The sequence below is a fragment of the Panthera onca genome, chromosome E2 (assembly GCF_046562875.1).
Source record: "Panthera onca isolate mPanOnc1 chromosome E2, mPanOnc1 haplotype 2, whole genome shotgun sequence".
In the NCBI taxonomy this organism is placed as follows: domain Eukaryota; kingdom Metazoa; phylum Chordata; class Mammalia; order Carnivora; family Felidae; genus Panthera; species Panthera onca.
The window spans coordinates 8,732,230-8,758,860 of record NC_138353.1 but is presented as its reverse complement, the minus strand read 5'-3'; the positions used below and the strand labels follow the sequence as shown (position 1 = coordinate 8,758,860).

Here is a 26,631-nt window from a genome sequence, read left to right as displayed (position 1 = left end):
CAACCAGCTATCCCCCTGGGTCGTCCTTGACCTTCAGATCTTTGCTTAAGTGTTATCTTCTCCCGGAGGCCTCCCCAACCACCCTATTTAAAATTGTGCCCCCACACATTCCTTATCTTCCTTTCCGCCTTGCCTTTTCTCTCTGCTCTCCAGCTGCCATCTGTTTTCTTTGTTTGCCCATGGCCCCTCTCCTGCTCCCCGGCTCAGGACTCTGCTCTGTTCACCGCGGTGCCCCCAGTACCTGGTGTGTTGGGGGGAGGGGAAGGGGGCGTGAGGAGGAGGGGAGGGGGAGGGAGGCGCCGGGTGGGGGTGGGGGCGCGGGATCACCTGCTGCAGTTCCTCGTAGGTGATGAACAGGAAGTTCTCTTTGCCCTTCATCCGAATCCAGCCCTTAATGTGGTCGAACCAGGAGCCAAACTGCACTGCGGGGCAGAGGGGCAGGCGGATGAGGGCCGGGCAGCTGGGCCACCCCCGCTGGGGGACCAGGGGGGCCTGACTAGCCCCCAAAGTGGCCCCGGACATGGTGACTCAGGGCTGGATGCCTCCCCCAAGCCCCCCCTCCCCACATCTGGCCCCCGGAGAGAGAACCTTTGTCTCCCCATCTCTCTCTGTTTCTGCCCCTTTTCTGCATTTCTGTCTCTGTTTGTTTCTTCCTTTCTCTGTATCTGTGTGTCTGTCCGTCTGTCTCCGTTTCCTTCTGTCTCCTGCTTACTCTGTGTCTCTCAGTCTCTCTCTGCTTCTTCCCATTGCTGTGTCTGTCATCGTCGTTCGGTCTCTTACACACCTGTCGCCTTCACTGTTAATCACGCCCTGTATCGCTGCCTCTCTCTCTCCTTCTTACCCCCTCCCCTGCCCCCTTCCTGTCTGGGCCCAAGAGGGGCACCCCTTCCGGACCCCCACTCTGCCCCAGTCCTCACCTTCGCCTTTGAGAAAGTTCTGCAGGAACTGGTCAGGTGTGCCGGGGTCCTTCAACTGCCTGGCGATCTTGGAGTAATGATACAGCGAGACCACCACGTCCCGGGGGTTCCGGCCCATGTAGATCGCCTGCGTATGGGTGTTGGGGAGAGGGGAGAAGGTGTCGCACACAGGCAGGACCCCACCCCAAAGACTGCATGCCCCCAAGCCTTCTCTGTTTCTGGGCCTGCAGCAGGAAGGCCTCAGGGTAGACTTCTCAGGGGACTTTCCCGCCAACAGTGGCTTAGATCAAGTTCATCTCATCCCAGAGGATGGGGAGACCTCCCTGCAGCCACATTCCAGCAGGACACGGGGACTGTTCCCGGACCAGGCGGGGTGACAGGTTGGCTTCAAGGGAATTAAGACCGGAGGACGGGGCGGGGGGAGGGGGGGGCCAGGTGGCTCAGTCGGGTGGGCGTCTGGCTCTTGATTTCGGCTCAGGTCATGATCTCACGGTTGGCAAGATGGAACCCCACATTGGTCTCTGTGCTCTCAGCATGGAGCCTGCTTGGGACTCTCTCTGTCCCTCTCTTTCTGCCCCTCCCTACCCCTCTCTAAATGCATAAAACAGGAGGAGGAAGGCATGGGGGGCTCAGGATGGGGTTGATCAAGGTGAGAGGCACTGACTGACCCTCTTCGCCTCTGGGCCTGGCGTTCAAGGCTCCGACTCCCTGGCTCCTAGCTGATTACCAGCTTCGTACTCCACAACCAAGCCCGCGTCAGCCCCACCAGATGGCTCCTTTCCTGGCCACCGTCTCCTTCCCCACGACCACGGTCAGCCACCCGGGCGGTCCGCCCCGACAAACACCCCGGATGCCAAGGCTCGCGTGTCATCCCATGTCGCTGCCGGGAGGGTCAGGCAGCTCTGCTCTGGGACAGACACCTGGACGCTGACCCACACGCCTCCTTCCGCCACTGACTTTAGCCTCGGTCCTTTTGCTGGGATTCTCTGCGGCCGTGGGTGCAGCAGCTTGGCCGAGATCTGGGCCTCCTCGCAGCAAAGCCGTGAGACTGACCGGGCCGGGGGGGGGGGGGGGTCCCGGGGGGCCTCCTCTGTCTACACTCGCTTCCTTGGTGATGCGACCAGTCTCCTGCCTTTAATGGCCCCGTCCACCTCTGTGTCGACCAGCCAATTCCAGAGATGCGTGTCCTATCGAATCCTGATTCGGTTGCCTCGCTGCCCACTGGCAACCCTCCACCTGGACGTCCACGGGCCCCAACAGAGCTCCCGCCTTCCCCCGAGCCTCTCTCCCGGTCTCCCCAAGTCAGTTGACATCAGCATCATCTTCCCAATTGCTTAAACCAAACGCCCTGGAGTCACCCTTGACTCATCTGGTTCACACCCACGCCCCATCTGCCAGCAAATCCTACTGCTGGTTCCACCTTCAACATACAACCCCAGCTCAGCCTCTTCTCTTCACCTCCGCGCGGGCCACCCCCCCCCCCGCCTCCGTGGGGTCCACCGTTGCCTCCCACCGCCGCGCTCTGCCCTCCTCGCCCACCCCTGCGGGCTGTTCGTGAAGTCATCACCTTTGCCCACGAAGAGATTTTTCTTCTCTAGTCTCTCGGCCTGTCACCCTTTAGAACGTGGGCTTGCGAGGCAGGCATTGCTGCGCGTTTATTTACTGCCCTTCTAGATCAGGCACATAGTAGGTGCTCCGTAAATACCGTGCCGAATTCATCCCTTGGTTATGCGCTCCCCCGCCCCCACACGCCTCCCTCCTCCTGCACCTTGGCCTTGGAGGTGAAGAAGGCTTTGGCGAAGAGCTGGATGGGGAGGTGAGAACTCATGAGGCGGGGTCTGGGCGGGTCCGAGAGGCTGAAGGCACCCAGGATGGTCTCACACCAGGGCGCCCGCTTCCAGATGGGCACCGAGCGGATCCAGGATGGGTCCCCGTCCTTTAGGATTAAGCTGAGGATCTCAATCATCCAGTTGGTCCCTGTCAGGAGAAATTGGGCCAGTCAATCAAAGGGCGGGGACGGGTGCAGGGGAGAGGAGCGAGAAACAGAGTCGGGTTGGGCTTTACAGCGCGATTCGCTGCGGAGGATGATGGCCCAGAGCCTCACAGCTGGCAGCGAGGCGAGGAAGTGACAGAGACCGGCTGGCTGTCCACCCGACCCCATTTCCCTTCCCCACCGGGGAGATGAGGGGACCCCACTTCTCCAGCCTCTCCGGCAGCTACACGTGGGGCCGTGTGACCGAGTTCTGGCCAAGGAAGTGCAGGTGGCAGCCATTTCCAGGGCTGGCCCATAAACACCTCCTACGTGTCCCCCCCCCCTCCCCCCGCCACTCTCTCTTCTTCCCTCTCTGCTGGCTGGATGCGGGGACCCAGTGGAAACTGGGGCTCCCGGGGATGGCAAGCCATGAGATGGAAGGAGCCAGAATGCCTGGGGCAGCCTGGATTTCCCCCAACTTCCCTCCATCCCTCCACCAACTGGAGTTTGAGGAAATGACACAGAAGCTTCTAGCAGGCCTTGGTGTCTGAGATTCTGCGGCTCGCGGATGAGGGCAGAAGCATCGTGTTCAAACACAGAGGGAGCTGGAATTAAATTCAGGCATCTGGACTTAAAATCTCAGCTCTCTTCACTGCCCCTTCTTGGGAGGAGCCCCTTGATCTCTGTGGGGACTCCCGTGTGTCACGTAGCAGGAAGGGATCTCATCAAATGACCCAGTTCACCCGTCCGGATTCCACGAGGATATAGGCAAGTCAGATGAGAAATAGAAAAAAAAAAAAATAATATTGACAATCACCTGTCATTAGTATCATATTGCCCTGGATTCTCTGTGGGTTTTTTTTTTTTTTTTTAAGTAATCTCCGTGACCAACGTGGGGCTCGAACCCACGAACCCCAGGTCAAAGAATCACACGCTCCGCCGACTGAGCCAGCCAGGCGCCCCTCTAGTTCCCTGGATTCTAACAATAACCCCGCCCGGGGTTCTTAATGGGTTGCCTCTCGCCTCCAAATTCATTCTTGGTCGCCCTGTTTGGGGATATTGGGGCCGGACCCTGTGAACGGTTCTCCGGCGGCGGCCAGTAGAGGGCGCTGGAGGAACCCCGCAGGAGGCCGGGGTTCCCTGCCAGGCTCTCCCGGGCCCTTCCCTGCTGCTCTCGTGACCGGACAGCGGACCCTCAGTGACCCTTTCTCCCTCCGCCACCGCCCCCCGCCCCCACCCCCGGCAGATTTCCTTAGGGTTTCTGCTTCAGCCCACGGGGACTGGCTGATCCCTGTATGGCCTCTTCCTGTGTCCACTGGGGCTCTCTTCACCTCTTGGTAGTTTAATCCTCCCTCACTTGTTTAAAAAAAAAAATTTTTTTTTAATGTTTATTTGTTTTTGAGACAGAGACAGACAGAGCATGAACGGGGGAGGGTCAGAGAGAGAGAGAGGGAGACACAGAATCCGAAGCAGGCTCCAGGCTCCGAGCGGTCAGCCCAGAGCCCCACGCGGGGCTCACTCCTGAACCAAGAGATGGTGACCTGAGCCGCAGTCGGTCACTTAACGAACTGAGCCACCCAGGTGCCCCTCAACAATCTCATTTCTAAGGATTTACCCGACATAAATGAAAACACATCTGCATGCGTGGAATTGCACACAAAGCTTCATAGCAGGTGTTTTCATTCCTACCCACCCCAATCTGGGAACAACCCCAATGTCCTTCAAGAGATGAATGGATATACCACAGTCCATCCATAGAATGGAATACTTCTCGGCAGTAAAAAAAAAAAAAAGAAAAAAGAAAAAAAACCCAAGAGTTTGGATGAATCGAAAGTAGAATATGCTGAGTGAAAGAAATCGGTCTCCAAAGATGCACACACTGTGAGCCCATCTGTGTGACATTCTGGAAAAGGCAAAACTCTGGGGGGGGGGGGGGGTAAGCCACCATGGTTGCCGGGGGCTGGCGGTGAGGGAAGAGCAGATCATGAACGGGTGTGAAGGGATTTGGGGGGTGAGGGAGCTGTTCTGTATCTTGGCTGCGATGGGGGTTGTATGACCGTATGTGTCTCTCAAAACTCAGACCTCTGAGGGAAATGGAAAGGAATAGCCATGTTCCTAGAAGCATTACTCCTGACCGTCAAAGAGCGCAGACAACCCAAGTGTTGATCAACTGACCAATGAATACACAAAAAAAGCGGTAGGCCCAGGGGGCGCCTGGGAGGCTCAGTCGGTTAAGTGTCCGACTTCGGCTCAGGTCATGATCTCGCGGTCCGTGAGTTCGAGCCCCGCGTCGGGCTCTGCGCTGACCGCTCAGAGCCTGGAGCCTGTTTCAGATTCTGTGTGTCTCCCTCTCTCTCTGCCCCTCCCCCGTTCATGCTCTGTCTCTCTCTGTCTCAAAAATAAATAAACGTTAAAAAAGAAAGAAAGAAAAATAGCATGAACCGTACTTGGCCATAAACAGGAACAAAGCCCGGACCCGCGCTACCACATGGATGAGCCCCCAAAACATGCTAAATGAAAGAAGCCAGACATGAAGGCAAATCCATAGACTCAGAGAGCAGGTTAATGGTTGCCTAAGGTTTGGGGCCGGGGAGGTGGGGTTTGGGGAGTGATGGCTGATGGGTATCTTGTTCTAAACGTTCTAAAATGGATCGTGGTGACGTGTTGCACAAATCCGTGAATACATTACTGCCATAGAATTGTACACTTTATTTTGTAAAGATTTTTTAATGTTTATTTTATCTGTTTATTTTATTAATAAAAAATTTTTTAATTTTTTTAACGTTTTATTTCTTTTTGAGACGGGGAGAGACAGAGCGTGAACAGGGGAGGGTCAGAGAGAGGGAGACACAGACTCCGAAACAGGCTCCAGGCTCTGAGCCGTCAGCACAGAGCCCGATGCGGGGCGCGAACTCACGGACTGAGAGATCATGACCTGAGTCGAAGTCGGCCGCTTAACCGACTGAGCCACCCAGGTGCCCCCTAATGTTTATTTATTTGAGAGAGAGAGAGAGAGAGAGAGAGAACACAAGTGGGGAGGGGGAGAGGGAGAGGGGAGAGGATCTGAAGCGGGCTCTGGGCTGACAGCAGAGAGCCCGGCGCGGGGCTCGAACTCGCGACCCGTGAGATCATAACCTGAGCCGAAATCAGACGCTTAACTGACTGAGTCACCCACGTGCCCTGAACCGTACACTTTAAAATGGATAAACCGCATGGTATGTGAACATCTCAAAAAGGACCCCTCACAGAACTCTATCGGAGAGCCATATTTTGAAAATTTTCAAATATATTTTGACAAAGACATGAAGTAGTCATGCCAGAGAAGGGAAAGCCGAAGTCTGTCCCTGCTCTCCCTAAAAGCTCTCCCAGGGGGGGGACATTGAGGAAAGTCACCACGGAGCCTTGCCTTGGCTCCAAAGGGATGTTTCATCCGCGTGCGCCACCCCACCCCCACCCCCCCATTCCCAGACTCTTCCACAGCCTCATTGATCTCCTCTTGTTCCTTCGATTCCCTCAAGCCTCCCCCGACCCCCGGGCCTTGGCGTGTGCCATTCCTCCCTCGTCTAGGACACCCTTTCCCACTCAAACGCCTCTGCGGCTTCCAGATCTCCGCACGAACATCTTTTCCCCCTCAAAGCCTGCGCTCATCCCCCAGACGTTCTCTTGTTACCTACATTCAACGCTCTCTGCACCTTTCCTCGAGGTTACCAACCCCCCCCCCCAACCCTAATTATATAGTCAAAGGAGTGCGCGCGGGTTTACATAAAGCCTGTCTCGCCCGAGAAACTGACAAATGTCTCCCCAGGTCACAGTCGCGTCTGCACCCATGGCAGAGAATAAGCAGCGTTTCGGGGAGGGAGGGAGAAAATGAAGATCGTCCCTCCCTCCGCCCCCACTTCCTTCCGCAAATATTTACTGAATGGGTGGCAGGCACCGACTTAGGCTCCGAGAATACAGCCGCGATCCAGGCACACTAAGCTGTCTGTCCTCCAAGAGCTCATGTTCTAGTGGGGGAGGGGGTGGGGGGGGGGGGAGACCGGAGGCTAAATCAACAACCAAAAACACAGCCAAGTGGCCGGTGGAGACAAGGGCTGAGAAGAAGAGTAGAGGCGAGTTCAAGGGGATAGAGCGCGACAGGGTGGGGACAGGTGCTGCAGCCCAGGAGGCCCCGGGAAGGCTTCCCCGAGGACGAGGAGCCCACTTGGTTGTGGGGGCGGAAGAGCGACACCTAGCGGAGGGGTCCGCCAGTGCAAACGCCCAAGCTCCAGGTTCTGAGCAGATTCAGGCCTTCCCCCCACTGTTTCCTCTGCCTCCTTCCCCTGGGTGCACCCGTCTCAGCCTCTGTGGCCACCTCCTCCCCACCCCACCCCCAGCAACCCCTCCCAGCAGGTACCTGACTTGGGGTAGGTGATGATGAAGATGTCGTCGTCCTGCACATCAGCGTTCTCGACCATGCGGATGCTCTCGGGGGAGTAGATGCCCACGGGGAAGGGGATCCCCTTGTACCTGAAGTATTCGCCTGACAACTTCTGGCTGTAGGAATATGGGGGAGACACCGTGAGGAGGACCGGGGAGGAGACGAGGACTGAGGTCACCCCCGGAGGCGCGGTGGGGGGGGGGGGGGGGTGGCGGCAGAGAAATCTCAGGGCAGGAGGGACAGTGAGCAGGGAGACGGGGGAGGGGTACCCCGCTAGCTAGAGAACCCTGGCGACAAACTTTCCCTGAACCTCATTTCTTCATCTGTCAACTGGGAATGGTTTACCAGAACCCCACAACAATCCTGTGCGGTGACAGTGATTAGCATCCCCCTTTTAGGAATGAAGAGAGCGAGGCACAGAGAGGTTGGGTGACTTTCCCAAAGCCACACAGCCGGTCAAACATGGAACACTCCACATCTGCAAAGTGGGGTTAAGTGCTTTCCTTATATCGATTCTTTGGCCCAACCCTCGAGGGAGAGGCGAAGTCACCCCCCCCCCCCCATGTTACCAACGAGGAAATCGAAGCCACAGAAATTATGTGTTGTGCCCACTCTTTTGTGCAAGGCCACAGGGCTGGTAAAGCCCACTTATGAAACCCCATCCAGGGGTCACCATGAGGCTGAGATGCCCTTTTCATTTTTTTTAGGTTTATTTACTCATTTTGAGAAAGAGAAAGAGCGGGTCAAGTGGGGGAGGGACAGAGAGAGAGAGAGAGAGAGAAAGTCCCAAGCAGGATCCCCACTGCCAGCCCAGAGCTCAACGCGCAGCTTGAACTCATGAAACGGGACATCGCGACCTGAGCCGAAATCAAGAGTCCGGTGCGGAACAGCCTGAGCCACCCAGGCACCCCCCACCCCCACCCCTGCAACTGAAACACTGTTACGCTTCAGCCCCTCGCTTGACCTGCCTTTCCGGAAAAAGCCCCACCAAGGGACCACAGGGCCATACCTGGAAGTAACATTTTCCCGGGTGAGCTGTTTTAAAAGCAATCCACGTACCCCACTGTGTCTTTCCACCCGGAGCTTTCCCCTGGGGGGTCTCCTGCCCCTGGCATGGGAGAGGGGGTGGGCATTTGGGGGACCCGGCACAGAGCCAGCTTTGGATCCTCTGTCCGCCCCCTCCCCTGCCCCTCCCCTACTTCGGACCCTCTGTCTCCCTCTGACTCTGCCCCTGCCCCACTTGGGTGCCCACGGGCTCTCTCTCTCAAAAATAAATAACCATTAAAAAAACCCAGCAAGGTGACGCAGAGGTGGGGATACCTTTTACTGAGTTTCCCTGGGGGTATTTATGAGGTCCGCAGTCAGGGAGCGTGGTCACATTCTTGCAGGCCGGCTGGCTGCAGGAATTCCCAGAAGAATTCCCAGAAGTCGCATCGCCGCCTCACCTGTCCTAGGGCATCTGGCGTAAAAGTATGTGCGGGAGGAGGAGACACAGGTTCAAAGGGGATGAAGCCAGAGGCTACTCTGTGTCATTTTTCTGGAACGTTAGGAGGGTCTGTCTGCTTTCAAAATGAGACAAGTGGCTGTCACTTGCTCCCTCCCCCTAAATCAACATCCCTCCCCCCCACCTAGGCTTGGATTCGCACACATTGGTTCCTCTGCCTTAAGGAGGACCCCCTTCCGAGCAGTGTAAGCTTCGGGGGGGGGGGGGGCGGGGGGGAAGTACGTGTGTAAGTAGGTTACCCTGTCTGCTATGGATACTCTTGTTATATAAAGAGGGTTGGGGTCCACACAGATGAAAACTCGGAAACACAAGGGGCTGAGCCAACGATGAGCCACGAGCGTCCAGACCCCATGATTTCAATTATGGGAAGTTCAAGCACAGAAAGTAAGGTAGAAGGTGCTAGAAGGCAGGCGGCAGTTATCCTTGGGAGGAGGGGCTGACAGGGTGGGGGCAGATGGGAGTCTGGTGGTGGTATGCCTACCTTGCAAAATTCCTTGAGTTGTTGACCAAAGATCCGTGTTTTACTTTAACAAAGTATTCAGTGAACGAATAAACAAAACAGTAAAGGGGACGGGGTGGGGGTGGGGGGAAACCTTCCCATGAAAACACCTGTTTTAATTTTATTTTGTAACTATTTATTTATCTATTTACCTTAAAACCACGGTTGTTTCTTTTCAAATGTTTGTTTATTTTGGGGGGGGGGAGCAAGCAGGGGAGCGTCAGAGAGAGAGAGAACCCCTGCTAATTTTGTTAAAAAATAAGGACAGTGGGAAAATATAATGCGTCAATAGACACAAAAATAATTAAAATGGAGCCCTGCATGCAATAAATCTGGGCGAGAATTACTGTTTGGGGGCTTTCTTAAGATTTTCGGGGCGCCTGGGTGGCTCGGTCGCTTGAGCGTCCGACTTCGGCTCAGGTCATGATCTCACAGTTCATGGGTTCAAGCCCCGCGTCGGGCTCTGTGCTGACAGCTCGGAGCCTGGAGCCTGCTTCGGATTCTGTGTCTCCCTCTCTCTCTGCTCCTCCCCTGCTCACACGCTGTCTCTCTCTCTCAAAAATAAATACAGATTTTTAAAAAATTTAAAAAAAGAGATTTTATTTATTTTTTTATTAATTTTTTTAACGTTTTTTTATTTATTTTTGAGACAGAGAGAGACAGCGCGCGAACGGGGGAGGGGCAGAGAGAGAGGGAGGCACAGAATCGGAAGCAGGCTTCCAGGCTCTGAGCTGTCAGCCCAGAGCCCGACACGGGGCTCGAACTCGCGGACCGCGAGATCGTGACCTGAGCCGAAGTCGGACGCTCAACTGACTGAGCCACCCAGGCGCCCCGAGATTTTATTTTTTAAGTAGTAATCTCTACACCCAACACAGGGCTCAAACTCACAACCCTGAGATCCGGAGTCCTCCATCAGCCAGAGTCAGCCGGGCCCTCCTACAATTATCGTGGCCAGACACACAGTAAGCCCTCAGCACCTTTTAGTCACTTTACTGCTCAGTGATGACGTCATTTCCCCCCAAAGGTTGAGTGTGGGTGTGGGCTTGGTGATGTCACTGGTTGCTAGGCAGATGAGCCCAATGAGTGGGCGCTCCGAGGTGGTCAGTTACCATCAGGCCGACTGGGGGCCAAGTGCCTGGGCCTTGGCTCTCTCCGTGCCTTGGGCGGCGGATCTCACCTCCTGAGCCTCAGTGGCCTCATCTGTCAAATGAGGATAATGGTAATCTCTACCCCATGGTTTTAATAGCACCTGAGGATTCAAAGGGATAATCTAGGTTAAGCGCTTGGCTTCTGATAACCACTCCGGAAACGAGCTCCCTTTAGTGGGCAGTGCTATTTCAGTCTTTGGTCTGACAGCAACTTGGAGAAATTTCCTCCCCAGTTTATGCGACAGGAAAACGGATCCTGTGCCTGTCAGGAGTCCCTGAAAGGATCCTGTGCCTGTCAGGAGTCCCTGAAACAGTCTGTGACTGCATACATGAATAAATATGAGGGTGTCCCCCTCCCCCAGACCTCCCCCCTCTCCCAGCGTTTACAACCTGCAAATCGAGGGTCGTCGCCCCACCCCAGGAGGCCCTGGGGGAACATGGTTGGTGCTCAGCCAGTATTTGACTAACTGAATGAATGTGGGGGTTCCTTCATTCATGTGAATGAAGGAAGGGATTTCCCTAGAAAAAAACGAAGTCAAGTCAAAGAGCTTCCCCCCCCCCCCCCCCCCCGCCTCAGTGGTTCTCAGTACCCAGCCCTTCAAAAATCCCCTGTCGGGCCTTTAGAGATGCCCAAAGTCTGCTCTCTTTGCAGGCCTCTTTCCAAACCTCACGACCGTGCCCTCTGAGCCCAGAACAAGCGACCGCTCAATAAATGAATCAATCGGTATCCGATAAATAACTGAGGCATGAACGCGGTAGGGTTGGGATGTCCCTCCGTGTTACCACAGCTACAGATAAGAAAAGGAAGATTAGGAAGGGGAAGTGGTTTGGCCGAGACCATAAAGCAAGTTCCAGGCAGGGCTGGGATTTGAACCTCAGCCCTGCAGACGGTTTTCTGTTCCAGTCCCCCCTTCCCCACGCACCCCACCCTCCAGCCGAATCTCCCCAGCGCGCTGAGCATCATTCCCCCTTCCGGTCCTTTGGATCTGCCAGTCCTCCAACCAAGACTTTGGTCCCCTGTCCTCGTCTGCGCTAGAGTGCAGAGGCCACGGAGCCCCCACCCGATTCCCGCGTGGCCGGACCTCACTGGGTGTCCTAGAACAGGTGCCGTGTGCCTTCTCTCCCAACCTTGTAAATCAAACCTGGCCCCGGTGTGACCTTTCCACTCGCTGGGTGACGAGCCCGCCGTGTCCCCACACCATGTGTCCCACACCAGGCACACAGCAGTGGCTCGATGGGAGCAGAGGCATGGGGGTAACTATCGAGCTGGGTCAGAGGCCTGCAGGAGAAACAGACAGTGGGGTCCACGGCCAACATGACGGGCAGCTGGTCAAGGACCCACTGAGCCTCCCAGAAGATGCCTGGCCTGCCCTGCTCCGGAGACCCCCCCCCCCCCACTCCCGGACACGAGAGTCTAATGGCCCAAGGCATTGGCCCTGAGGCCTTCTACCCCACCGTGTGCCAGGCGCTGGCCCTCCTTCTCTGTCCCCGCTGCCCCCATCCAGCTCTGGTCTCCTCCTCACCCCCCGGGCCCTCAACCCAGCCTCCTCAGTCTTGTGGCCTCCAGTCCCTCCCGCCTGCCCATCCCGCACCTGGCCGCAGCCCCTCAGCCGGGAACTCAACGCCCTGCATAGCCTGGGTCTGCCCATTTCTCTGCCCTCCTCAGACCTCTGACTTCCCTCTGCCTCCAGCAGGGGAGGAGGCGGGGGGTGGGGGGTGGGGGGCATTCATAAAGAAATTCTTTAATTTTTTAATTTTAACATTTATTTATTTATTTATTATTGAGAGACAGAGCGTGAGCAGGGGAGGGGCAGAGAGAGAGAGAGGGAGACACAGAATCCGAAGCGGGCTCCAGGCTCCCGAGCGGTCAGCACAGAGCCCGACGCGGGGCTCGAACCCACACACCGTGAGATCCTGACCTGAGCCGAAGTCGGAGGCTCAACCGACTGAGCCACCTGGGGGGCCCCACTCATGAAGAAACGCTCAGCCGAGGACATACAGACTATCAGACTTCTAGAACCCCATGAAGCAGGTATTGAGAACATCACCTCATGCCAGAAGGAACGGAGGCCCAGAAAGGTTAACGCGTTTCCCTAAGGCCACACAGCCGCCTTCCTAGGTGGTCTCGGTAGGTACCTGTCAAGGCACCTTCACCCCTTCCCTCTGCCACGAGGCCACAGTACGTCCGTCACATTCAGTATTTTATCCCCGGTGCCTGGCACACTACCTGTGCCATGAGCACATCGGTCCCCAGCTCAGATCCCCCGGGGGGCGGGGTGCTTCGTCACCATCTCCAGGGGCAGCGACGGTGGGGAAGGCAGACAGGCTGAGGTTGGGTAACCTTGGATTTGAACTCAGGCTCCGCTACCAGCTAGCTCTGTGACCTTGAATAACCTCTCTGGGCTTCTGGACCAGGAGGAAGGATTAAAAGCCAGGGTCCCCGGGTCACCTCCTTGCTGATCTCGCTGCTTCCAGCGCACCACCCCGCCCCCCCCCCACCCCCACCCCCACCCCCACCGTGGTCGGTTCTCAGAATTGGTTAGAAACTAACTAGGCTGGGGGCGCCTGGGTGGCTTGGTCGGTTAAGCGTCCGACTTCGGCTCAGGTTATGATCTCATGGTCCGTGAGTTCGAGCCCCGCGTCGGGCTCTGTGCTGACAGCTCAGAGCCTGGAGCCTGTTTCAGATTCTGTGTCTCCCTCTCTCTCTGCCCCTCCCCTGTTCATGCTCTGTCTCTCTCTGTCTCAAAAATAAATAAACATTAAAAAAAAAAAATTTTTTTAAATAAAAAAAAAGAAAAAAAGAAACTAACTAGGCTGTTGGCTCTCCTTTGTCAGAAACCCTCCCAGCCCTTCAGGCCCAGGCCTGCCCCACAGCCCTTGCACTGACTGATCTGTCTCCCATTCCGTGACTCGCACCCTCACCTCCTGCCTGTGCTCCAAGATCACCCCTGCACTTTGTCCCTGAGGCCTCGGCCACCTGCCCTGTTTACAGCTGAGCCTCCCCCTGCGTTGTTTTCTGGAGCCCTTGAGAGGCTCCCTCCCTCCCTCCCTCGAGGGTTTCCGCCTTCCTTCTGGCGAGAAAGCTCCCGTGAGACTAGGGATTTTAGGTATTTGTTTTCTTTTGTTTCCCTGTCTCCATTCCCAGTGTATCCCAAGCACCCGAATACCCAGGGAAGCCCTTCAGTCAACATTCGTTGAAGAAATAAACATAAGGCTGGGCGCCCCGGGGAGGCTCAGTGGGTTGGGCGTAGGACTTCGGCCCGGGTCATGATCTCGCAGTCCGTGAGTTCGGGCCCCGCGACGGGCTCTGTGCTGACAGCTCGGAGCCTGGAGCCTGTTTCGGATTCTGTGTCTCCCTCTCTCTCTAGCCCTCCCCTGCTCACGCTCTGTCTCTGAAAAATGAATAAACCTTAAAAAAAAATTGTTTTTTAAATAATGCTGAGAGCGCCCCCTTGGCACAGCAATCCCCACGACGTGATGCGCCTGAATTCATTTATTCCCTTCACAAAGCTAGGAGGTGGGTGGTATTTCTATCCCCGTGTTACAGATGCGGAATGGAGGCACAGAGAGGCAAAGTCACTGGGCTGGTGTCACACAGCTACGGAGGGCAGAGCCGGGATTTGTACCCAAGCGGGTGTGGCCCCTAACCACCAAGGGCCATGAAGTAGCCCCCGAATTCGATTCTTTCCAGGTGTGCTCTTTCTGGGCAGGGGCTGTGGGGGGTTCGGGATGGGGGGGGTGGTCAAGGAGACATGGGTTTGACCTCACATAACCTCTCTGAGTATGTCTTCACCTGCCTCCCCTTGGTCACGGGAGTATTTAACTCCTTGGGGAATATTATTATCATATTGTATTGCATTATATACTGTATGTTAAAATATCTCACTGAACTATACATCTTTTTTAGTTTAATTATTTATTTTGAGAGAGAGAGAGAAAACACGAACAGGGGAGGGGCAGAGAGAGAGAATCCCAGGCAGGCTCTTTGCTGTCTGCACAGAGCCTGACACAGGGCTCGAACCCACGAACCTCGAGATAATGACCTGAGCCAAAGTCGGACTCCTAATTGACGGAGTCCCCCCAGGGGCCCCTCCCTGAACTATCTTAATGTAAGCAGATTTAAAAAAATTTTTTTTAATGTTTATTTATTTTTGAGACAGAGAGAGACAGAGCATGAACGGGGGAGGGTCAGAGAGAGAGGGAGACACAGAATCTGAAACAGGCTCCAGGCTCTGAGCTGTCAGCCCAGAGCCCGACGCGGGGCTCGAACCCACAGACCGTGAGATTGTGACCTGAGCCGAAGTCGGACGCTTAACTGACTGAGCCACCCAGGCGCCCCAATGTAAGCAGATTTTAAAGCAGATTCTCTCTCGGGGCGCCTGGGCGGGGGGGGGGGGGGGGGTTGCTCTGTCGGTTAAGTGTCCGATTCTCAAGTTTCAGCTCAGGTCATGAGCTTGAGGTTTTGCGAGTTCGAGCCCCAGTTCGGGCTCTGTGCTGACAGTGTGGAGCCTGCTTGGGATTCTCTCTCTCTCTCTCTCTCTCTCTCTCTCTCTCTCTCTCTCTCTCCTTCTGTCTCTGGCCCTTCCCTGCTCCCACTGTCTGTCTCTCTCAAAAATAAATAAATAGGGGCGCCTGGGTGGCTCAGTCGGTTGAGCTTCTGACTTCGCCTCAGGTCATGATCTCATGGTCTGTGAGTTCGAGCCCCACATCAGGCTCTGTGCTGACAGCTCGGAGCCTGGAGCCTGTTTCGGATTCTGTGTCTCCCTCTCTCTCTGACCCTCCCCTGTTCATGCTCTGTCTCTCCCTGTCTCAAAAATAAATAAACGTAAAAAAAAAAATTAAAAAATAAATAAATAACCCCCCCCCCCATTTTAAAACGGCTTCTCTCCCTCTCCTGCGTGTTCACCCAAGAGCAACGAAGTCGTATGGTCCCACCAATATCTGCACTCACACGTTTATAGCAACACTGTTCGCAATCGCCCCAAAGTGGGAACACCCCAGACGTCCTTCAGCAGGTGCGCAGGCAAACGGGGACGTCCACACTACGCGGCACTACTTGGCAAAGACGAGAAGCAGCCACTGAGAACGACCACCCATGCATGCGTCTCGAAGGTAGAATTCCATTTATGTGACCGTGGCCCCCGAAGACGTCCGCATCCCAGTCCCCAGAGCCTATGTGAGTGTGTTACGTTTGCAGGGAAAGTGGGATCTTACAGCTGTGGTTACGGGAAGGGTTTCAAGATGGGGAGATTATTGGGGGCCGGGGAGGGGACCCTAAATGTGATCACAAGGGTCCTTCTAAAAGGGAGGCAGTGGGGGGGCTAAGAGAGAAGCCAGGATCACGGAAGCCGAAGGGAACGAGGAGAGAGCTTGCAAGAGGCGAGTGGCTGCATTTGGAGGCAGAAAAAGGACTCCAGAGCCAAAGACCACAGGAAGCCTGTCGGGGCTGGCACAGGAGGAGAATTCTCTCCCAAGAGCCTCCAGGAGGGACGCGCTCCTGCCGACACGGGGATCTCCGCGCAGTGGCACCGAAGCCAGGCTTCTGACCCGCTCGCAGCCACAGGGGCGTGTGGTTAATCGTCGCCACCAACAACGGGAAACCGACAGGACGTTTTCCAGAAGGCAAAGCTGTACAGAGACGAGATGTGGGCGAGGGGGTCGGAGTTGAGGTGGGGATGGGGCGGGGGGCGGTGAGGGCATTCAGGGATGCGGAGGGCGCGACCGCCAAGGGGGGATGGGACCCGTTCTGTACCCTGAGGCTGGTGATGGTTACACAAATCTATACAGGCGCTAAAATTCGTAAACCTAAACACGCCCCTCCCCTCCCCCCCCCAAATCGACTTTACTGTATGATCTTCTTTTCTTTTCTTTCCTTAATGTTTACTTATTTTTGGAGAGAGAGACAGAGACAGAGCGAGAGAGGAGCAGGGGCAGAGAGAGGGAGACGCAGAATCCGAAGCAGGCTCCAGGGTCTGAGCCATCAGCACAGAGCCCGACGCGGGGCTCGAACTCACGGACCGTGAGATCATGACCTGAGCCGAAGGTGGAGGCTTAACTGATAGAACCACCCAGGCACCCCCTCTTTTCTTTTTTTTAGTACTCTCTATGCCCGATGTGGGGCTTGAACTCCCAACCCCGAGATCAGGAGCCCCACGCTCCAGTGACTGAGTCATCCAGGTGCCCCTGTACGTTTTTCAAGACGGCTCTCCATATCCCCGGAAGCGTTAGGCCTTCTTGCCCGAGACGGGGTCAAATTGCTCCATTCAGCCCGCGAGGATTTATTGAGCACCTACGGTATGCCAGAGGCTGGGGCACAGAGTAGACGGACAAACAAACAAACAAACAAAAAGCCCTATTGTGGTGTGTGTTTGAGTGGACAAAAATGAACCCCAAACGTTTTAAACGTGGTGTATCGGACGGTGATGGGGGCAGGTGGGGTAGGCGGGGGGTTGGGGAGTGTGCGGGAAAGGCTGCGATTATATATAGATATATTTTAAGTGTATTTATTTGAGAGGCCTGGGAAGCAGTATGGGGGGGGGGAGCAGGAGGGCGGGGAACGGTGTGTGCAAAGCGGAGGAGAGAGAGGGGGCTGCTGGGATTTGGGGGGCTGCAGGGGCACCGCCCCCTTCCTGCGAGCGGCCCCACCCTTGAGGAATGCAATCGGGCCGCAGGATGCTTTTAACAGCCAGCCTGCCAGCCTGCTGACTCATGGCGGGGGCCTGTGACCAACCTGCCTTTCTCTGGGGGAGCCCTGCCAGACTCCCCGAGCCCGAGCTGGGTTCACCGTGCCTCATTCCCAGGGCACACCGTGCGGTCTCCAGCCCAGCCCCATGCCTTGGCCTGGGCCCTTCTCTGTGGCGGGTGCGCCTTTCCTCACCTCCCGAAATTCCAGAAGCTTGGAGCCCATCTGGGCAAGCCTCCCCATCTCCTCTGGGCACCTCCTTCTCGGTGCCATGACTCACGCCTTGGCCGCAGTCCAGAGAGAAACCAGGCGCTTTTCACTTGCCCGCTCTTGGGGTTGGGGGGCGGGGGGGATTATAGAGTCACCTCTTTGGGAGATCACTTGGCAACATTTTAATTATGCAGACCACCCCCTCTAAAGCAGGAGACAACCCCCCCCCCCCAGGCGCATTGTTATATTGTTATTCGGCTCAGCATCCTGTTTGCTTCTTTCACAGCCCTTTTCATACTTAGTAACTAATTTCTTTGGCTATGGACTTCTTAAAACCAGTCAGGCCCCACTAGTAGGGGAAGGAAGAGGGAGCGGAAATTCTCCTTCTCCCGTGTCCCACCTCCAAGAATCAGTGATGTAAAACATCGTGTATGAAAAGAAAATCCCACCGGGGCGCCTGGGTGGCTCAGTGGGTTAAGCGTCCGACTTTGGCTCAGGTCATGATCTCATGGTTCATGAGTTCGAGCGCCGCGTCCCTGTCTGGCTCTGTGCGGACAGCTCGGAGCCTGGAGCCTGCTTCCGATTCTGTGTCTCCCCCTCTCCCTGCCCCTCCCCTGCTTGCACTCTGTCTCTGTCTCTCAGAAATAAACATTGGGGCGCCTGGGTGGCTCAGTCAGTTAAACATCCGACTTCGACTCAGGTCATGATCTCCAGGTACATGGGTTCGGGTCCCGCGTCGGGCTCTGTGCTGACAGCTCGGAGCCTGGAGCCCGCTTCGGATTCTGTGTCTCCCCCTCCTTCCACCCCTCCCCCGCTCATGCTCTGTCTCTCCTCTCTCAAAAATAAATGAACATTAAAAAAATTTAAAAAGGATTTAAAATAAATAAGTACATAAACATTTAAAAAAAAAAAGTTAAAAAAGAAAAGAAAATCCCATTAGGGCGGCTGGGTGGCTCAGCTGGTTAAGCATCCGGGACTCTTGATTTCGGCTCAGGTCAGGATCCCTGGGGTCATGGGATCCAGCCCTGTGACGGGGCTTTAGGCTGAGAAGATTCTCTCTCTTTCTCTGCCCCTCCCCCTCCCAATAAAAAAAAAATAATAAAAGAATCCCGCGAGCACATTTGGGACCGGTTCCAATGAAACGTTCTCATGTGTGCCTCTTCCTTCAAAACGCATCACAAATAAGGACGGATAGTGGTTTGGGTCTGGGGTAGTTGTGAGACTAGAATTTTCCACGTCCTGGCTTCCGTACATCTTGAATTCTGAATTAAATCATAGTGGCAGTGACTGCTGTGTGCTTGCCACCCCCCCACCCCTGCCCTTGGCTCGTGGGACCAGAGACATCTCGGGGGACTTGGAAACCACCGGTGGAAGCACCTGACCCCAAACATGTGACCACATGGCCCGAAGCCCTTGGGGCTGGATGATGACCCCTCCTTGAAGTTCTACTGTGTTAAGCACCTCACGTGGGTGGGGCTTGGGGGGGGGGGCATTTAAGTCCGCCAGACTTGCTTAATGAGGCACATGCGTATTTGTCTTTCTCTTTAGAAAATCTGAGTGGAGGAGGTGGGGAGGGGCCACGTGGGTGGCTCAGTCTCTTGGTTTCAGCTCAGGTCACGCTCTCACGGCTTCGTGTGTTCGAGCCCCGCGTCAGGCTCTGTGCTGACAGCTCAGAGCCTGGAGCCTGTTTCAGATTCTGTGTCTCCCTCTCTCTGACCCTCCCCTGTTCATGCTCTATCTCTCCCTGTCTCAAAAATAAATAAAACGTTAAAAAAAAATTTTTTTTAGAAGCACAGGCAAACCATAGGCACAGGGTGAGCGCTCAGAGCTCGTCAGATTTCTTTTCTCTTTCCCCTCCTCCTCCCCCCTCCCCCTCCCCCTCTCCTCTCCTTCCAAAAAATACTGATTTCCTGTCTTACACAGTGCCCTGCACCTCGATCATTCTTTCAGGTTAATCTGCAGCCATGTCGTTCCGTTTATAGCTGCAGGCTCTGAGCCGTCAGCACAGAGCCCGACGGGGGGCTCGAACTCATGAACGGTGACACCGTGACCTGAGCCGAAGTCGGATGCTCAACCGACCGAGCCACCCAGGCGCCCCTCTTTTTTTTTTTTTTTTTTTTTTTTTTAACGTTCATTCATTTTTGAGAGACAGAGAGAGACAGAACATGAGCGGGGAAGGGGCAGAAGAGGGAGACACTCAATCCGAGCAGGCTCCAGGCTCCGAGCCATCAGCACAGAGCCCGACGCAGGGCTGGAACTCGCGAACTGCGAGACCATGGCCTGACCCGAAGTCTCTCAACCGACTGAGCCCCGCCCCCAGGCACCCCAGAAATGTCTTAATCTTAAGGGAATTTTGACAAGCGCACATCCTCACGCAGTCCGAACTCCCATCAAGATATGCAAGGGTCCACGGCCCCAGAAAGTTTCCTCCTGTCTCTTCCTAATCTGTCCCCGCCCTTGCCCGAGTGGTGACCTCTGTCCTGCATTTACCTCATAAATTGAGCTGTCTGGTCTTGGCTGTTCTAGAACATTCATCTTATGGAATGCATTCTGGCACCTGCCTTCTTTGCTGAGCATAACGTCCTCGACATTCCCTGGTGTCTGTGTGTATATTCGAATTTTTTCCTTTTTTGCAGCTGAGTAGAATTCTACTGCATGAATCAATCACCGCGTGATTATCCATCCATCCCCCTGTTCACGGCTGTTTCTAGATCAGGCTGTTCTGCCTAAAGCTGTTGCAATGTCCTTGCCTACGTTCGCATTTCTTGGGGCAAACAACCAGGTATTTTCTCTCTCTCTCAAAAGAAATAAACTTAAAAACTTTTATATCAACTTTTAGGTAGTTTTTTAAAAACACGTGAGATACATCACTTTGATATATTACTTTTATAATAATTGTAAAGAAAAATCTAGCTAAAGAAATGAATCACTCCCTTCAAATTCTCAGAGCTCTTCGTACTGTATCCCCGGCTTCTTCCCTCAAGGGCCAGCAGACTCATGGCGCCCCCACCGGCCCCCACCTCTCCTAGGTCCCCACACCAGCACGACCGGTGTTGTTCTGTACCCAGCATCGAGTTCTAATTGTTCCCTATATACTCTACGCTCCAGCACACCTCGGATGTCTGTGTGTGCTGCGCCTTTAGCCAGGGGCTCCTTTTGACTTCTCTCGCTCTCCTTTGTCTCTCTCCCTTGCAACATACATCCAACGGAACTTTCTGTGATGATGGAAACAGCTCGCTCCGCGCCGGCCAGTATGACCTCCGCTTGTCTGCGTGTGGCTCCTGAGCCCTTGAAATGCGGCCGTGATAACAGGGGCCCTTTTAGTTCTATTTAATTAGTATTGATTTCAACCGCAACCCTGACACTTTACTCGGTTGTGAGAAAACTTTTTAGGCAGGTTTGGAACAACTCGGGCCTGGGAATTGACTTTTCGTAGCTGTAACGGGGTGAGGTCTATTTTTGTTTTTAATGTTTATTAAACTTGTTTATTTTTTATTCAATTGTTTATTTAATTTTTTTAAATGTTTATTTATTTATTTATTTGAGAGACAGAGAGAGGCAGAGCGTGAGTAAGAGAGGGGCAGAGAGAGAGAGAGAGAGAGACACAGAATACGAAGCAGGCTCCAGGCTCTGAGCCGTCGGCACAGAGCCCGACGTGGGGCTCGAACTCACAGAGCACGAGATCATGACCTGAGCTGAAGTCCGGCAGCTTAACCGACTGAGCCACCCGGGGGGGGGGGCCCCACGGGGCGAGAGCTACATGCCCATCAAGTCTTTCTGATGGGAGTTTGGCATCTCCTTGGAGAAAAAAACCCGCTCAGCCTCAGAGACTTAGTATGAAAAGAAGAATGGAAAATATTTCATCCATAGTTTGTTCTATCGGTTACATGTTGAAATGGTAACATCTCAGATATAGCGGGTTAAATAAAATACAAAACTGAAATTAAGCGGGCTAAATAAAATACAAAATTGAAATTAGTTTTGCCAGTGTCTTTTGCCACTTTTTTTTTTTTTTAACGTGGCTACTAGAAAATGTTTGCCTGGGGGTTCACGCTATGCATCTGTGGGACAGCGTTGGTCTGGAGGGTGGACAGACCACAGACTCATTGGTCCCGTGTGGGTGACAACCTGTTCTTTCCCTCTGAGGTCCCCTCTGAGGGGCTTGGGGGGGAGGCCCTGGGAGCAAAGCTCAGATGTGCGAGGCCTCTCTGGGCCTCAGTTTGCCCACCTGTAAAATGGGAATCCTCACATCGGCCGCCTCACAGGGCTGTTGTGAGGTTGGAGGGAGGTGACCCACACAAAGCCCTCAACCGGCCTGGCGCACGGGGAATGCTCTGGAAGGCTGTAATTATTACCGTTCTTCACCCAGACCCCACCCTTCCTGGCACCTGAGTTCCTGGCTCAGGAGGGGTCACAGGATTTGGAGAAGGAGGAGAGAAAACCGCAGAAACCCTGACTCAGCAGAGAGCGCCCGGGTCTGACCCGTCCCCAGGCATCACCCCCTCTGCACCCATTTCGCAGACGCGCAGCTCCAAGCGCCCCCGTCCGCCCCGCGGGTCCCAGCCAGCGAGCCATGTGGCACCTCCTTGTCCGCTGTAGCCAAGTCGTCTGGTTCAGGCCTCACCGGCAACACCAGCATCTCCCTCCTTGCCTCGGCATTCAATGCTACCAAGGGCCCGCTGGGCACCGCTCTCCCTCCCATCTTCCGCAAACTGGGCTGCTCAGTTCTTTCCAAGTGGGTCCTCGGATGCTCCCATTTTCCGGCCCCTAAAGAGCACGTGGGAGTCTGGGGAGGGGGGTGGCTGTGAGCATCTCCCAAGGCACCTTCTTTATTCGCGGTGGCCCGGAGACCCCTCCCCTCTCTGCCCAAATCTGAGGCCCAGATTCCACCAAGGCGACAAGGCCCAATGTCTTACTGTTTATTGCTCGGGACCTTTTTATTAGCGGGCCCCTTCTCCTTGGGCCAAGCAGCTCTGGGGACCGGCAGGGCTCTAGCCATAAAAGCTTTGGGATGGCTCAGCCCTCCCCAGGGAAAGAGAGGGCGGGATTGTAAAACCTGGCCTGGGGACCTCAGCCATAAAGAGGCAGAGATCAGAAAGGGCCTTGCACGAGGCTCTCCAAGATCAGAGGGAGGGAGGGGTGGTAACCACAGGTCCAAATGCCTGCTTGGCTTCCCCTGGCCTTGACCCCCTCCAGGAGGGGCTGGCCCGGAAATGTGGCGGAGCACAGGAGGCGGCCTACTAAGCCTCCGGTCTGGGCTGGGGCCCGCTTCCCCTTCCTCGTCTTGCTCATCCCAGCCAGGGCCTGCGAGTCGGGCAGGCTCGGTTCAAATCCTGGCTACACCCTACTTGACAGCTGTGTGACCTCGGGCAGCTTGCTCAACCTCTCTGGGCCTCCGGTGTCTCAACCATAAACGGGATGATAAGAGCTAGTCATCTGCGCGGGTTAATCTCACTTGTTGTGAAGGCGAAGCGGCTGAATGTGTGGCAGGCACCCGGTGCGGTGAGCGCATAAGCAAGGGCGAAAAGGGACGAACGTCCCCTGGGCCTGTGTCGCCTTGGGCGCCACGGACCGTAAGCTGAACATAAACTGCCCACGCGTCCTGCCTGCCTCCCGCTTTTAACATTTCCCTTGGCAAATTCTTATTTTGCCCTCGGGACCCCCTTTTGGTACACGGGACGCCCACACAATTTATAAGGCTTGATTTCTAACAAACCCCGTGAACGAGAACATTCTGAGCAGCGTTGCCTTGCGGGTGTCTCTGGGCTCCTCAACCGCTATCCCGATGAAATCCTTGTCCATTGCTTTTGGTTTTTTGGTTTTAGTTCTTTTAAATGTTTATTTTATTCGGGGGTGGGGGGAGGGGCAGAGAGAGAGAGAGAGAGAGAGAGAGAGAGACACGGAATCCGAAGCCGGCCAGGCTCCCAACCCTCAACCCAGAGCCCGACGCGGGGCTCGAACCCACGAACCCGCGAGATCATGACCTGAGCTGAGGTCCCATGCGGCTGCTCAACGGACTGAGCCCCGCCCCCGCCGTCCCCCGTGGCTCGCTTTTTTAAAGAGACTTTTGTCCTGAGTGCCTGTACTCCGACGGCGAGATATCGGCTTTTGGGGCTTGGGGGGGTTGGTAAAAAAAATGGAATCACGCTGCAGCTGGCGACCTGTGATTCGTTCCTTTCGCTGGACATGAAGAGCCACTCATGGGGCGGCTGCGTAACAAGGGTCCCCATGGGAATGTCCCCACTGCCCTTTGCTCCCCTGTGATCCAGACTTGCCTGCTGTCTGCCCCTCCTCTCCCCTGCTCACCCGCCTTCTGGTCCTGCCTCATCCTTGCTCGGGGCTTGCCTCATCTTTCCTCCATTCACTCCTTGACATCCTTCTCAGAGACCTGCTGGGGCCCCGGGGTGGCCCAACTCTGTCCCTACCCGCGAACTGTCCACGGTTTGATGCGTGGGATGCCTTTGAAGCTGGAAGTGTGGTCAGGGACCAAGGATCTGAAATTGGGTGAGAAAGACTTTGCGGGAGAGAGGTGGGGCTCAGGCACTGAGGAAGGTGGGGACTGTGCGGAGAGGAGCTCCCACGGAAGAAGCAGGGCGAGCGGCGAGACCCCAGCCCTACTCCCCCATTTTACAGCCAGCTCCGTCTTGATCTCTAGTAAGTATTTCTGCTCCGGAGTAGGATTTCTCTGGGACAGAGCAATCTGTGTCTTAAACGTTTTAGAAACCATCAGGATGGGCGCTAGGGAGCCACAGAGGGAACTTGAGCTGGGGATGGCTACGGGTGGATTTGGAGATGAGAAAAGACTTCTCCGGGAATCCTCAGAGGAAACGAACATGCAAAGGCACTGGGGCAGAGAAGGTGAGGCATGTGGCCAGGGAATGTGAAGTCCTGGGGTACAGGCAGGAGGCCTGACCACCAGGGCCCAGAAAACCTTGGGACTGGGGGGAGAGGAGGGGCAGCTCTGGGAAGGACCGGAGACAGGGAGGCTGGGGTGAGGCTGGGGGTGGTGGGAGAGGAGGCGTGGGGGGGACAGGCAGAAGGAGGGTGTGGGTGGAGGGTCCAGCGACAGGACGGTGGGGCTGGACGCTGACACGCCTGCGGGAGGGAACAGCAAAGCCTGGGGTGACCGGGACCCACGTGGACATCCCCCAGATGGAAACCCAGGAGGAGGCACGATTCCGGGGAGCCCCTGAGCCCCCACCCCACGCTGCGGATGGTGTGTGTCTTAGCAGCCCGGGAGGGGCCCAGAGGGGATGGTAGGGGCCCCTGGGAGACACAGCCCTCTGGGCCCAGGGCTTCCAGAAGCTCAGAGAAGAAAGTCCGAGGGGCTAAAGGCACTCACTCGGGCCTACACATGGCTCACGGGCGACGGTTCGTGACCCCCACTTTTCAGACGGGGACCCTGAGGCTCAGGAGGGCACGTGACTGGATCAAGGTCACGCACTGAGCGAGGGCTGGCCATCTGCCGGCCCTCTGGCTGTGGGGGAGCACAGAGGAGGGAGGCTCCCAGTTAGAGGGAAGCCTGGGGCTCTCCGGCGGGAGACAGGGCAGAAAGCCAGAGGGCCAGGAGAAAGGGACAGGAGAATGCGGAGCAGAAAATGCCAGGCCTTCCCGGAGCAGGGCGGGGACAGCCCGGAGCACCTCAGCCCCGGAGACACACAGCCCAGAGCCCCTGGGAGCCTTGTCTACATCACACAGCTCTCAGAGTTCAAGTGCTGGGACCCCTGGAGCCCGGGGAAGCTCCTGGCTGAGGGCAGGGAGGGCAGGGGAGGGGAGGGCAGGGGAGGGGCCCAACACTGCAGCCTGGGGTGGCTGGAGGGGCCCAGAAGGCCAGCGGACAGACTCACTCGCCTGGCCCGCCCGCCTGGCCTGCCGGAGAGTAAGATACCAGGGGTCGGAGATCAGGTAGGCAGAGCACCTTGTGATCTCGGGTTGGCTGCCTGCCCTCTCTGAGCCTCCACTCGCTCATCTGAAGACGGGGCCACGGGCAGGGGCCGCGGGGGGAGGGGGGGTGTCGCCAAGGCTGTGGAGGACGGGAGGAACCGCAGACTCCGGGGGGCAGACCGATGGGGTTCGGGTTTGCTTCCGGCCGCCCCATCACGGCCGTGGCACTTTCCCTCTCAGCCTCAGTTTCCCCATCCGGAAAGCGGGTACCGGACGAGTGTCCGACTCACCCCCGGGAACAGAGGAGTCATGCTCCGGAGGTGGGGAGGGCTGTGCCCTGACCTCTGCCTCGAGGGCCGGGCCGAGGAGCCCAGGGCCCATCCTCCCGCCCTCCAAGCTCCCCGCCTGGGGACCCGGGGACCCGGGGACAAGGGCTCTGGCTCTGGGACCCAGCTGCATCCCGGACCCCGCCCACCCCTGCCGTCTGTCTCCCACCTCCCCCAAACAGAGCAGGGACCACATCCTGAGCCCCTGTGAGGGGCAACACCCCCATCTGAGGGTCCCTCGGGGTGTCCGGGAGGAAAAGGCGACAACAGACCCTCCTGTGTCCTGACCGTTTGCTCTGAGCCAAATCCCTGCCCTCGCCCAGCCCCGCATCAGGAAGACACCTTCGAAAGAGAGACAAACTGAGGCCCCGCAGCGGTCAGGGCCACCTCACAGGTCCCAGCTGCTAACTCGGCACAGCCCGTGCCCCACTCCCTTCCAGGAGGGACCTGCATCCCAGGGTGGAAGGGCCAACTGGGTCCCGCCAGGCCAGGCAGGAGGCAGCAGGAGCCTGGCAGCCACCGGGGCGAAACGGACCTGTGGCTCTCCCCCCAGGCCACCTCCTCCAGGCGGCGGGGTGGAGGGGGGATCTCCTGGCTCGCGCCCGGCTCTGGGCCTCACCTGATGTCCGAGATGTCCTCAGGGACGTCCCACAGGGCCGGGATCCGGGGCTCCGCGGGCCCGTCCATGGCAGGCGGCGGGTGAGGGCGGGGAGGGGAGGACGCGCAGGGAGCCGGCGGCGCGCGGGGACCGGGTATGTGCAGCGGTGACGCCTGCCACCCGGGGCGTCCGCCAGGTGCCTACCTCCGCGCCCAAGGGGAGGGGCAGCACCCAGCCGGTTCTCCAAGCTGCTACCCACGCCTCCGACAGCGGGGAGAGGCTGGGAGAGAGCCGCCCTTCTCCGAGGGTGGGGAGGGGAGGAGGGTGATGGGCACATCTGAGGAATGTCGCCCGTGGCGTGGCAGGGCTGGGGGGGGGCCTAAGTCTAGCGCCACAAGGGAACCTCCCCGGCTGGTGGTTCTGGGCATACCTCTCTGGAGCCTCGGTTCGCTACCGTGACAAAAAGGCCAGTCC

The 26,631-nt window shown here is 56.4% G+C and overlaps 1 protein-coding gene across 3 annotated transcripts in view; it reads right to left on the bottom strand.

Annotated features, from left to right (window-relative positions):
- The window catches only part of SULT2B1 (sulfotransferase family 2B member 1), a 31,062-nt gene extending 4,638 nt beyond the window's left edge, over nucleotides 1-26,424 (bottom strand). The window contains exons 1-5 of one of the 3 annotated variants that reach the window (XM_078439583.2): nucleotides 26,179-26,424; nucleotides 7,283-7,422; nucleotides 2,686-2,894; nucleotides 918-1,044; nucleotides 328-422 (exon numbers count right to left, since the gene is read on the bottom strand). In XM_078439583.2, the coding sequence (XP_078295709.1) occupies nucleotides 328-422; nucleotides 918-1,044; nucleotides 2,686-2,894; nucleotides 7,283-7,422; nucleotides 26,179-26,246 (639 nt within the window). In that variant the 5' untranslated portion in view covers nucleotides 26,247-26,424. Of the gene's footprint in view, nucleotides 1-327; nucleotides 423-917; nucleotides 1,045-2,685; nucleotides 2,895-7,282; nucleotides 7,423-8,626; nucleotides 8,936-26,178 lie in introns of those variants that run through there. The other 2 variants (XM_078439585.2, XM_078439586.2) reach the window with 2 other exon arrangements.
- Nucleotides 26,425-26,631: the final 207 nt, after the last annotated feature.